The sequence below is a fragment of the Myotis myotis genome, unplaced genomic scaffold (assembly GCF_014108235.1).
Source record: "Myotis myotis isolate mMyoMyo1 unplaced genomic scaffold, mMyoMyo1.p scaffold_m19_p_10, whole genome shotgun sequence".
NCBI lineage: Eukaryota > Metazoa > Chordata > Mammalia > Chiroptera > Vespertilionidae > Myotis > Myotis myotis.
In genome coordinates this window covers 7,205,943-7,219,307 of record NW_023416314.1, presented here as the reverse complement: position 1 = coordinate 7,219,307, position 13,365 = coordinate 7,205,943, and the positions used below count along the sequence as shown (strand labels likewise).

At 52.2% G+C, this 13,365-nt stretch overlaps 1 protein-coding gene across 9 annotated transcripts in view; it reads right to left on the bottom strand.

Moving 5' to 3' along the window:
* Positions 1–269: 269 nt before the first annotated feature.
* The window catches only part of NCAM1 (neural cell adhesion molecule 1), a 328,014-nt gene continuing 314,918 nt past the window's right edge, over positions 270–13,365 (bottom strand). For 5 of the 9 annotated variants that reach the window (XM_036324392.1, XM_036324393.1, XM_036324394.1 and 2 more), the window contains 3 exons: positions 7,641–7,848; positions 6,512–6,628; positions 270–3,462 (listed from right to left, as the gene is read on the bottom strand). In XM_036324392.1, the coding sequence (XP_036180285.1) occupies positions 3,342–3,462; positions 6,512–6,628; positions 7,641–7,848 (446 nt within the window). In that variant the 3' untranslated portion in view covers positions 270–3,341. Of the gene's footprint in view, positions 3,463–4,725; positions 5,542–6,511; positions 6,629–7,640; positions 7,849–13,365 lie in introns of all 9 variants that reach the window. The other 4 variants (XM_036324387.1, XM_036324388.1, XM_036324389.1 and 1 more) reach the window with 1 other exon arrangement.

The following is a 13,365-nucleotide window of genomic DNA, read 5'->3' as shown; positions in this document are numbered from 1 at the left end:
TCAAGGAAGTGGTAGAACCAGGATTTGCATAAAATCTTTTGGAATCTGACACCTGGTCCTTCTAAACGAGGACTCCTCTGTTATCCTGAGAGGAAAATTAGAAACCATCATTCAGGCATTTGCAACTCCAGACACTGCGTTTAACTGACCATTTTCACAGGTCAAAAAAAGAAAAAAAAAAAGAAAGGAATACCACCGGCTCCTCCACATTTGATCCACGACACTCTCCTTGAATTGAAATAAATCCCAGTTTGACCATGATTGTTGTTTTTTTTTTCTTTCAGTTTTTATTGAACACAAGTATTCTGACAGAATGCAAAGTCAAAATTCTCAGTTAGTACTCAGTATTTACACCAGTGAGAATGGAAACAAAGGTGGTCTCGATGTTTCACTTGGTAAAAAGTTTATAACAAGAGAGAAGGCCCCCGAAGTTGGGAATGTTGGATAGGGATGTTAATGGAGGTCTGAAAACCGCTATCCAGACAGACAGCCTAGAGTGAAAACCTGGGGCTTGAAGGCTCCATACAAAAGTGTGAAAATAGAGTTCCACTGCCAGAGCTGCACTGCGTACACTGTGGCCCCAGGGAGCGGAGGCCCGGGCGTCCACCCGAGTGCCCCAGCAGGACTCGGCCATGCCGGCATTCATGTGAATACATATGTATGGCACATACACATATAGACACATAGACATTGGAAATGGGCAGAATTGACCCCCCTTCAAAAAATTAAAAAAGAAAAACTATAAGCTTTTATCTCTTAACATAAAAGATAGAACATCTTGAAAATAAAGTGACTCCCTCTTTGATTTTAGAGAAAGCATCGCTCTGTTTTATTTTATATTTTTAAGGAAAGGAAAGCTCACGCATGCAGATACAAATCTATGTATATTGGGAGAGAAGCTGACCAAAAGGTGGGCAGAGGGTTGGGTTCCAGCTAATGGTGGACTCTTGGAGGAGGGTGACTGTCCGCTGTCCTGGGCCAGGTTATCTGAGGGTTGACTATACCTCTTTTTCATCCTAATCATTGGAACAAAAATCAGTTTGCCTAACCACAGCAGCTTGGAATGAAACGCAGTCTCCTTGAGGTATAATGTGGGCTTGGCCTTGATCAAAGCCACTAACACCACGAGATGCAGAACTGATCCCACTGACAACCTGGTGACAGAAGAGCCACCAGACCTTGCGGACCCTCCACCTGACACGCAGGAGCTCCCGTTCTGCTGTGTGCTCTAAGAACTGTCTTCAAGGTGTTTGTGCCTGCGGGCCTGTGCCTCGGAACCGGAATTTGTGCGGCCCTAGAATCAAAGGGGCCGAGCGCTGTGGACTGGGATCCTCCATTTCCATCCCCAGGAGATGAGAAAATGCAAAATAACCCCACATTGAGCAAATGACAAGACCATTATTTTTCACAGTTTGAAATGATAATCTAGCACATTGCCACTGATCAGGCTGCAGAAGTGTCAGGACCTGGGTGTGGCCCACAGCACGACTCGGTGGTCTCGCCACCCTCACCTCTTGCTGTTGTACCTTCGGAAAGCAGCGCGTGCTGAGACCTGACTTCTGTTTACTTAGCATCATCATCATCATCATCAAAATCATTTTTATTCATTTTCTTTGTTTAAAGGCTTCAATTCCTTTTAAGAGCAAATTTTCTTTCCTGAATATTTTTTTTTTCTGAACTATCTGCTATACCTTCCACAACCAAACTATGTTGAAGTTTTATTTCAATACTATGACAAAACACGTTTCACACTAAAATATTCACGCGTCCACAGTGCACAAGCTTGCAGTTCTAAAGTAGAATGAGAAAAAAAGCAAAATGTCTATACAAAGGGCTGGCTTTTCCCTTCTCCCCCCTCCCGTCCCCGTAAAGTTTCTGTATTTCTCCCCCACTTTGTTTCCAATCCAGGAAAGTTGTGTTATGACTCCAGACAGCAGGTTGGGGTTTTTTGTTGTTGTTTGTTTTTTTCTTTTGTTTCTACAAATGCTGCCTAAGTGAACAGAAGGCCGATGTTCCTTTACGTCAACAGATTTCCAAAAAAAGACACTCATTCCCTGAAGCACACGTGTTCTTTCGCTCAAATCTAGATTCTGGGCTCAAAAAGAATTGTATGTATATATTTTATTTGGCTTTCTACAAAAGGGGGATGTTTGGGGTCAAAACGTGTGTTCACCAAGACCATCCGCAGCTATACAGTCTTCTCTGCTCGGTCAACAAAGCCTAAGGAACCTTTCAAGAGGAAGGGCAGGGCGCTGGGAGCAGAGCCCTTCTCCCAGACACCGCAGGCCAGGCGACTGCTGCTAGAAAGCGGTCTACCCGCAGGGAAACACAAAAGGAACCGAGAACCAAAAAGCAAAACCAGTCTGGAACGAGATGGATTTTCACCTGAGTTGGATGCAGGCGAAAACTTCAACTCAATAGGGGATTACCCCTGTAAACAGTCATGGGGGTGACGTTTCTGTGCTAAAGCAGGCCTGCGGTGATCCTCCCACCTAGGTGGTATTTGGAACTTAAAAAAAAAAAAAGCAACTACTTTACATGGACATTGAAATGCCATTGAAGTTAAACATTTGTCAACTTGTAAACACTGGAAAGCAAAGTTGGCAGAAAGGAAAATAAAAGAATGAAAAGAAAAGAAAAGAAAAGAAAAGAAAAGAAAAGAAAAGAAAAGAAAAGAAAAAAAGAAGTCTGAATACTGCAAATTGAGATCTAGCCCCAGAAGCTGCAATTTGGCATTCTTCCTACGGAACCAGAGTCTACGTGGGAACTGAAGTCAGCTAGAAGGGGTGACACACTTTGCATACTGAACAAATACAAAGTGAACAGAAATGATAACTTACTTATGAGGTTTTTACAGAATTCGAACTCGACTGAGAGTATAAAAATAAACTTGGACTTTGTTCATCGGTTAGTTATAGTGCCTGGGAGTGTTTCTCTCTGAGACTGCTCTGTGCCAACTGGGCAATGCCAAGTGCGGTCTTTCTGAGCCTAGATTTTTTTTTTCTGAGCTTCCTAGATTCTTAATTTGGGGTCCTTTTGTTTGATTTTTAAATGGTTTCAGGGAACGGAGTGTCCTAGTTTGGCGGTGGGGTTAACCTTTTTGTCTCATTTTCTTACAAGTGAGTGCGTAACAAAGGAACCCTTTCTATAAACCTACAAAAAGGCGATCCCATGTTTATGTTTAGTTTTGTTTTAAAGGCAAAAGACACTAGAGGGGTGAGATGTGTGTGTGTGTGTGTGTGTGTGTGTGTGTGTGTGTGTGTGTGTGTGATATTGGAAATGCTCTGGTGAAGCTGTGGTGTCACTTTTAATTTTGATCTTTGCTTGGCTGTCGTCACCCATCATGCTTTGCTCTCGTTCTCCTTTGTCTGTGTGGCATCGTTGGGGACCGTCTTCGCTTCGGCTGGTGCTGGCTTCGTTTCTGTCTCCTGGCACTCCGACTTTGCTTCTACAGGGCCCTTCCTGCAGAGAATCGGGGAAACAGCGCTGAGACCTGGGTCTGGAGTAGCTCACCCTCAGCCAGCCCCGCAGGAGGGCTGAAGCTAGAGCAGTGGCCTCCACCCTTGGCTGCTCGTCGGCGTCACCTGGAGCTCTATAAGCCGCGGGTGCTGGGGCCATACCCCAAAACGGGTCTGGACATGGTGACTTTTAAAAGTACCCAAGTGATTCTAATGTGCAGTCCAAGCTGAGTGCCACTAAACCAGGGGAACGAGACCTCTCCCCTTCCAGCCCTTACTGGGGTGGCGGAGGGGCAGCAGATGCAGCCTTTCCTTGGCCCGAGGGGCTATGGGAGCAGCAGCTCAGCTCGGTATAAACGAGCTGTGCTGGGCTAAGCTCCCCAGGACTGTTTGCAGAGGGCCCTCCTGCAAACCCCCTGCTCTTGCCTGTCCCCACCCCAACCCACTCCACCCCACCTACCCCTGTGCTCAGTGTTTCGTGGTGATGCCTCTGTGGCTTGCTTGGGCAGGGGGAGAACCTGCTCTTTGTTCCTGGGGCAGCTTTCCTGGGGAGTCTGCTGAGGGCTAGAGTGGGCTGCCATGCCCCAGGGAAGCTGAGTGGGTTGAGCGGGCAGGGCTATCGGAGCCCTTTTCCTTCCCGAGTGAGGCCCAGGGCTCCTGTGACGGTGCCCTTGTAGCTCTTGGTGGCAGCACCACAGCGCCCCTGGCATCAGCGTCAGGAGCCTCTACGGAAACCTAGGTCTGACTCTGCCAGTTCCTGGAGCTGAGTCTGGCCTGAGGACACACTGGGCAGACTCAGACCCCAGCCCCAGATGGTGCCACTGCATCTTGGCACCCCACAGCCCCACCTCTCTGCACCCTGCAGATCGGTGCTGTCCTGGTGGGGACACAGCCCGCCACTGGATACCATGCTGACTGCCTCTGGGCCCCAGGGTGGCCAACAGGGGCACCTTGGTCTCCTTAGCTCGCTTCCCAAATAATGCTCATCAGGGCCTGACTGCAAGGGTTCCTGAGGGAAAACAGACGCCGCTGCTAGGACGATCAGGATAAAGCATAATTAACGTGGCCTAATTAGTGACAGGAGGCTGCTCGCACACCTGCTAGGTGTCCCTCTGCTCTCTGCCTGATCCCAGCCCTTTGGTTGAGAGTTGCCTCAGAGAAGCCCTGGATGGGGCTGAGGAGACATCTAACAAGAAGGACACAGCACAGCACAAACGCACACTACCATGGGACACAACCCGACGACAGAGACAAGGAGAGGCCGTACTCGGTCTTTGCTGGTGCAGGCGAGACAGAGCTGTCTGCAGTGGAAGGAGCAAGCTCAGGGGCTTGTCCACTGGCCCCAGCGGCGGGAGCAGGAGAGCCCAGGGCTGCAAAAACATCCTTTGCAAGGTCAATATCTGGGGTCTTGAAGTTCCCTTCGTCCATTTTAAAGTCCTCGCCCTGGGCAGGGTGTGTGGCGTTGACAGAGGCAGCCTCGCTCTTCGGGCTAGTGAGGACCGTGGCTGCCTCACTTGGACTCTTCACAGCACCGGGCTGGGTGGGCTCGGGGTCCGGGCCTTTGATGCTGGGAGCCTCCTGCTTGACCTGGGGGGCTTCTATGGCAGGGGCAGCTGCTGCTGCTAGGGGACTGGCTGCCCCGGCTGAGGTGGGGGCTGGAGCAGGGGCTGGTTTGCTCACTGGGGGGGCCTTGGAGGCCTCCCCGACACTGGCAGGGGTGCTGGGGCTGAGCACAGCCCCCTGGTTAGCCAGGACACTAGAAGACAAATTGCTGGTGGCAGGGACTGAGGTCGGGGTGTCGCTCAGGTCAACGAGGGGGGCCACCTTGGGGGCTGAAGCTGGGGGTGGGGAGGAGGTGGCCACTCCGGGCCCCTTGGAAGGGGTGGCCTGGCTGGCGGGCACAGAGTTTGAGTCGGGCGTGGCCGTGGCTGGGGGGGCAATACTGGAGGTCAGGGTGGTGGTTTCACTGGTGGGGCTGTTCTGAGCAGTGGCAAAGGTGTCGGTGATAGTGTCAGAGTTAGCGGTGACGGTGGTGACAGAAGGCAGCATGTCCTCGACAGTGGCTGTGGTGTCAGCAGGCAGCCTGTGGGAGGACAGGAAGTAGAAGAGAATAGACAATGAAGCTGAGACAAGACAGAGGAGCGGGGGAGGGCCAGGCATGCAGGGACGCAAAGGCACGGACACGGCCCACAGAGAAACGAGACACAGAGGAAGCACAGGCCCTGTGGGCAGAAGAGGAGACAGGACACGACAGAGAACGCCGCAGTCAGGCTACAGGGACCTGTTGGCCCTTCCTCCCTGCTGGTCCCTCCACGCTCTGCAGCGGACTCCCTGGTGGGCCTTCCTGATCCTGCAGCACCTCCAGGTCAGCCTGCACCACTGCAGCGGCCTGAGTCCCAGGGAACGGGCCCAGTTGCCCTGCTGGGTGCCACGGGCCACGGTGGGGAAATCAGGAGGAAGGTGGACAGTGAGTGTTCCAAAGCCCCTAAGAGCCACGCATTCTCCAGCCACAGATTTTGTGCTTCCATTAGATTCCATTCCCTTCAAACCCAGAGCAGCCATGCCAGCTGGGCAGTCATTACAACCACGGCCGGATGTTGTTTCTGACCGAGGCTACCTGAGGCTTCTGAGGACGGGGGTGGGGGGGTGGGGTGGGGGCAGAGAGCTTTACCAGGTCCCCTGTCCCCTCCTCTATTAGGAAGAATTCGGAAACCCCTAGAATTCTTGGAAATCCTAAACAGAGTGTGCTAAGTCTCATTCTCAAGGCTCATCTCCCTCAGTGACACTTCGCTCCCGTAAGCTACTTCCAGGGTGTGTGTGTGTGACTTGGGAACAGGGTCTAGGGATCCCACTTATGCAAAAAGCCCTTTAAGGGCACCCACAGCCACCCTAATAGAACCAAGAATGCCTTCTCTCCAGGGAGAGAGTAGGGTCTGGCATTTCTTAGCCAAGAATCCCAGCCTGCAGTGCTTGGCCAGGAGCTGTGGGTGAGCCGCAAGGGCAGGGTGGGCAGTGGCGAGGGGGTGGGGCGCTGCTGCGGCGGCACCACGTACTCGGGCTCTGTCAGCGGCGTGGTCTCGTTGGGCTCTGTGTGCTTCCCTCCGTCGTGATTTGGGGTCCGCTCCTCCTCAGTGCGCACCTCCACGATGGGCTCCTTGGACTCATCTTTCCTGCAAAGAGAGTTCAGCAGGTTCAGTCCCGGGAGCTGGGGAGGGGTTTCCCAGGGAAGCTGGCTGTAGCTCAGGAACTACCTAGGCCTGGCCCAAGGTGGGCAGGTGGCCTCTGCAGCCAGGCCCAGCGCCGCTCCCCCCTCCCCCCGATCCCCACTCTTGCTAGCTATGTGACCTTGAGCATCTGATTTGCTGCCTTGTCTCCATTGTTTCATCTGTAAAATGGGGCAAATAACAGCATCTACGTCACCTGGCTGTTGTGAACATTAACTGAGACAATGAATGTAAAGTGCTCAGCATAGCGCCTGGCACAGATAAATGCTAAAAGGTTCTGCACTTATACACATGTAAGCGTGTACACGTATATGTACTGTATGTTCATGTGTATGAACATGTACATGTGTGTGTAGATGCATAGGCATTGCCTGGCACATGGTGGTGCTAAGCAATGCATTTCCTTGCTCTGTCCCTTCTTGCCTGGACCCAGCTCAGCACAGCGAGTCTGCAGAGGCTCCTGCTGGCTCAGGCTCAGCTCCCGGAGGCTCTGGGGGACACACTGGGTCGTCAGCTCGAGGACAGGACTTCTCCTCTGTTCTGTCACTGCCGTCCCCAGAGCCTGGGAACAGCACCTTGCCCAGAGTAGCTTCTCACTAAGTGTTTGTTGCATGATTTGTGAACGAATGAAGGAGTGAATGGCAGCAAGGCAAGTGTGTCTCTCAAATGCTGCCCCCTCCCCATTTCAGCCCCCGCCCCCCAGGCTTAGCTCTGAAAATGCCCTCATTTTGTCCTAGGCAGGGATTTTCACACTTCCATGAAGTTCTAAGTACAAGCTATGAGGTTGAGCCCAAGTCTGCTTTTCAAACAGGGATCCCCCCAAAGCCAAGCTTTGAGAAACATTTCTCTAATGCTTGCTTCCCCTCGGGGTCTCCAAGAGGGGGACTGAGGAAGCTCAGTGGCTGGGCCCTGGGCAGGGGCGGAGCCCGGACCGTGGTAGCGGCGGGTCTGCACTCACGAGAAGGCGGCTTTGCCCTCCTCCATGTCCTTGCCCTTGGCGCCTGGCCCCGCCTTTCCACACAGGTTGACGGCGATGCACATGAGCAGGCCACACTTGTTCAGGAAGTAGCAGGTGATGTCGACAACCACCAGGAGCAGGACAAAGGTGACAATGAGGATGCCCACGATGGCCCCGGTGCTCAGGCCTGCGGTGGGGCTGCCATTGGCTTGAGTGGGAGGGAGAGAGAGGGACGGCTGGTGGTTAACACACTGAGATGGAGACCCTGGACCCTGTGAGCAGCAGCCCAGGAGTGGGGAGGGCCCACAGCCCAGAGGACACAGCCATGGCATTTGAATGCTGATTGATACCTTGCCTGGTGTTGTGTGTGTCCAGACAGCAGAGTCTCTTTATATCTTCAAGAGGAAGGTGGAAACCTCATCTCAGAGACCAGGGGACACAGTCGGGACGAGAGTGGGGAATGGGAAATGGTCTCCAACTCTGCTTGGCACTTCTGCGCCTCCCCCAGACCTGCCTTCTGCTGGACCCCGTGAGCCTGGGAGCAGGAGGGTAGGCAGTGCTCCCTGATTTTAGGCTTGGCTGAGGCTCTTGGGAGCCATCAGGAACAGGGTACCAAATGGGGTGGCAGAGGGTTCCCTGGGCTTCCTTTGGGCTTGTGGGGATGTCAGGCACAATAGGAAGCCCAACACCCACCCCCCACTTCCTCTCCCCACTTTAGGAACAGCGTTGGGCATTGGGCCACAGGGACTTCACGATTTGTCCTTCTGCACTGCACCCAGAAGCCATGGAGGCCTCCCCGGCCTGGCGGGCCAGGTGACTGGTCTGGGAATACTCACCATCTGGGAGCTCAGGCGCATTTGGATCAGACTTCAGGGAAACCAGCAGGCTCACCCAGGGACACCACCCGCATGCACAGGCTCGCTCACACTCAGGACCAACCCACTGTAGACGGGCACACATTCTCACACTCCCAGCTCCCGCATCCCCATCTGGTGGACTCGCAGTGAATGACTCAACCTCTGTGTCTCACTCCCTTGGTGTCCACCTAAAATCGCCCAGGGCCCTGGGCCACTGATGGCATCGCAGAGGGACCCCAGGCTCAGCCCTAGGGCCCCCTAAAGCCTATGTTATTTGCTTGAAATGGACCCTCTGACCGTTAGGCAATTCCACAGCGTCTGGGAGACCAGCACTCATGCTGCAGCAAGAAGAACCCATACAGCACTCTGTCTCTAAGCCCACGTGGCAGCAGAATGAAACAGGGGCGCTTCTGCTTGCTCTCTGGAAGAAGAAAGTTCCAGAACTGGCAGCTCCATCCCACCACCAAACTTGTCTGAAGCTCCTGGTGTCCTCAGGACCCACTGAGATCACCCAGGTGTGTTGACTGGAGGCAGGCACCATGGCCATTGCTGGGTCTCACTCTCCCTTTGCTGAGCACCAGGCCAGGCCCAGAGGCCTGCCAGCACATACCATTCCAGGTAATGGAACATGTGAGCCAAGGTAATGGGCATCATAGATGGGGCACACATTCTTCTTTTTATCATGCATGTGTAATCCTGGGGCGGGCGGGGCCTCCTCTGTCTGCACTAGGGGTCCCTATCAGGCCTTGCAACCAGCATCGGTCCCACTCCGCTGCTCCTTACTTCAAATTTCAGTTCATGGTATGGGCTTCCAGCCCCGCATGACAGGGATGGCCACTCACCCCACCCAGGGCGCAGGGGGGCTCAGCTGGAAGAGACTCCCAGGCTCTCAAACATGTTCTGCCCTTTTGGGACCTTGGTCTTGTTTCCAGCCCTTACTCCTCAGGGCTGTCTGTCTGGTCCCTAATAAGCCTGCACTGACAATTCCAGCCTGCCCCCCAGATGGTCCCATGGTTGGCCAAGGGCTCTGTGCCCTGAGGACCCAGCTCTGGCTACCTTGTCCCTGGGCTCTGGCAGCAGGAAACTAGCCACTGGTCCCTGCGGTCAGCTAGAGAGGGTCTTTTGCCCACCAGCTCACCAAAGCAGAATAAAGTCATCCACTCTATTCTCCATGTCCTCACACATTCTGCCCACAGAAGCACAGAAATACAGGCCTCCCTGGTCTGTAGAATCCTGTCATAGGGAAGAAGCATCAGCTGTGGGCTTTCTCTCCATCCCGACACTGGGCTGCAGTACCCTGACATCAGGACCCAATGCGTATTAGTACCCACTTCTGCAGAAGGAACCTGAAGTCCTTGTGTGTGTGGGTATATGCATTTTAGATTCAATGGCACTAATCCTGCATTCTGAGGTTTATACATAAACTAGAGGCCCCATGCACTGGTGGGGTCCCTCGGCCTGGCCTGCACCCTCTCACAATCTGGGACCCCTCAGGGGATGTCAGACTGCTGGTTTTGGCCCAATTTCCGCAAGCCAGGCCAAGGGACCCCACTGGTGCACAAATCTGTGCACCAGGCCTCTAGTATGTATATAAGATCTTTGGTTAATCTCCCCTTCCCCCCTCCCCTCTGAGATTCATCAGTCTGTGTCTGCCCCCTGGTGGTCAGTGCACATCATAGTTACTGGTCAAACAGTCAAACGGTTGAACAGTCACTTAGGCTTTTATATATATAGACAGTCCTAGGGTTACCTTTGACTCAATATATGTCGTTTTGTGGTTATATTGCCATTTCCCACCTATTTATAAAAAAAAAGGTCCATCATTTCAACATACGTACATATGTGCTTTATGTTTTTTATTATTTATTTACCACAAGTAAAGGTCAGGAATTGTTATCTTTCTTTTAACATTTTTTTACTGTTTCACTTCATTACTGCTGTGTATGTGCTCCATGTCAGTGACGTAGGTGCTTATGTCGGTGGGTTCTGACTTATGGCGAAAATCGCATTATGTAGCACCGTAGGAACGGATCTCTGACGTAACCCGAGGACCTACTGTACAGATATGGTTTCAGGGGACTAGCCATATCTCTAAAGAGGACAAATAAACTCCTGGAGAGCTGCTCTATGTGTGGAAGAGGCAGCGAAGCTGTCAGCTTGTGCTCTGGGCTCAGCAGACCAGCTCCAGTGCTGCACTGGTTCTGAAGGCAACACACGAGCTCATTCAGGGGTGGGCCAGACGGCCAGGAAGGTGAAAGATTTTTTTAAAATGAAATGTCATTGTTGGAGGTAGTGCAGCCAAGCCTCAGGCAGTATCTTCAGGCCTTGGTGCCTCTGCTCGCTAGTGGTGGGGCAGGGAGGGCACCTCCCCAAACCCAGAGCCTGCCTCCACCTCCCAGGGGTGCTCACTGGCCCCGCCCCCCTGCCCACCCAGCCAGAGCCTCCAGCCAGCATATTGGTGCTCCTTGTCTGACTGGATTCTGGGTCTCGGGGTGGGATGAAGCCGGGTGTCACCCTCAGGTGGGAACCTGTGAGGAGACACCCAGCCCTGGCCCTTGGCTGCCCCCCAACCCCCCTGTCCACCATGCATCTCACTCTGGGTGTCTTGGTCTTTTATTTTTTTTGTAAGTGTCATTTGTATAACTAAATGCCCATGATAGTACCTTCAGACTGGAAAGAACAAAATAAAATAACACAGAACAAAACAAAATGAAACAAAACAAACAAAAAAAGACTGTGTCATTAAACCAAAAGTAGGTCAGTGGTCTCCTGTTTCTTTTGATGTAAAATTAAAATTCTTTCTCCTGACTTAAAGGCCCTACACAAGTCATGGAATCTCCCCCTCCTCCAACCATTGTAATTCATGGCACTGACCTCACCCCATCTCTGCGCTCCAACTGCTTGAGCCTTTGTTTCACCTGCTGAACACACCCAACTGTTCCCACCTCAGGACCTGCAGATCCCTAACCTGGAACACTCCATCCCTATCACCTCATGGGTGGCTTTCTGTTGTCCTGCAAACCTCAGCTCAAATGTCACCCTACCCTCCATCTCTTATCTACTTAGGCACTCCTACCCCAAATCCACCATATTACCTGTTTTATTCTCTTTTCACCACTAGTTACCATTTTCTGTTCATTTACATGTGCCCTCTAGATCTCCTAGCAGATAGCCCATTTGTCTTATATCTCCACAGCATCTAGGGAACCCAACTTACAGGAAATGTTCACAGAACACTTGTAAATGAAAGGTTGTTTAGCTGGACAGGAGAATGCTGTCTCCAGATGTTTACAGATGTGTTGTGAGAAGGAAGAGTAGTGTTATTTGGTTTCCCCAGTGGATATAAACTGTGGACAGGAAGGAAGATTTCAGCTCCATATGAGACAGAACTAGCAAACAGGGGTGCTCAAACGTGGTGCTGGGTGTGACCTGCCTAGGCAGGGGAGCTCCCTGCTGCTGGAGGTATTCAAGCAGAGGCTGGACACCCTTGGCAGGGATATTGCAATGCTCTGGACCAGGCTCTGCACTGGGCAGGGCCTAGGATAGAGGATGCCATCAAGTCCTCCCCAACCATAAGAGCCTGTTACTGCATATTGAGCCTGACACTCCCCAGTGTCAATCTCCAGAGTGGGGACTGAGAGGGACTGTTTTCTGGAGGACTTAGGTGGGTCCCACCTTTATTCATTGACTCTTGTGACTTTATTTTTATTGAAAAGATGAATGCCTCAGTGTAATGTTTTCCCACCTATAGCAGAACTCCTGGGAGCTTTGTTAAAAAGTTGGATTCTGGGGCTTCCCAGTTCCATCCAATCAGAATCTCTGGGGGCGAGGCTCAGGAACTGGGATCTGATCAAGCGCCCAGGTGCTCCTTGTGCGTCCGAGCATTGGAGGACCACTGTTTCCAGCTCTTCTGCCCCTGAGTTACATGGGGAGCAGCTGCTCCTAAGATGAGCTGTGGAGTCCCACCTGGTGGCCTTGACCTAACTGAGGTACTGAATAGATACAGAGAAAGCAAAGACTATTAAAGGAAAAGGAACCACCCAGTTCACCACCCAGAGCCAAGATTTCTAGAGGAAGTTGGGTACCCCTCAAGCTGGAGAAAGAGTGTGTGCAGCCTTTGTAAAAAGAAGCACAAATAGGAGAAATACCAGGATACAGATGAGAGGGGTATTCAAGTCAAACCCACATTCATTATCTCCCAGTGGATGTTACAGAATTGTTTAGAGCGGGGAAGCCAGAAGGACCAAGATCATGTCCTGCGTTGTAAGTACCATGTTACCAAAGGAAAAAGAAAAACCTCCTGGGGTCTATCTTGGTAAGCTCTTCCTCCTGGCCTCCCTTGCCTGACCCGCCGGCACACCTGCACGCACAGAGCGCTTCTGAAGAACGGTTCCCTCATCACCCCGGGATTAGAGCTGACCCAAACAGCGGGGGTACGAAGCCAGGCTGTCCATTGTCTGTGGTTTCTGGTGTGGGAGAGGTTGGCACTGAATTGGGAATTGCCTTGCCCCCAGACTAGACCTGCAAAGGCCTACTTTCTTCAGTGCCTGGGTCTCATATTTACAGGAGCCGGGTGGTCGTGAGTTGTGTGCCACGGGGTGTCGGCCCAGCAGAAGCGCCCCCTCCAGTCATGACTCAGGTGCTGAGCGGAGTTCTGGTCCACTCCCAACCCTGACACATCTGCTTGCTCCTGCCAGGATCTGCCAACCAGAAGGCTGGTCTTGGGGCTTTGGGGAAACATCTAACTCAGGGGTGGGCAAGCTTTTTGACTCGAGGGCCACAATGGGTTCTTAAACTGGACCGGAGGGCCGGAACAAAAGCATGGATGGAGTGTTTGTGTGAACTAATATAAATTCAAAGTAAACATC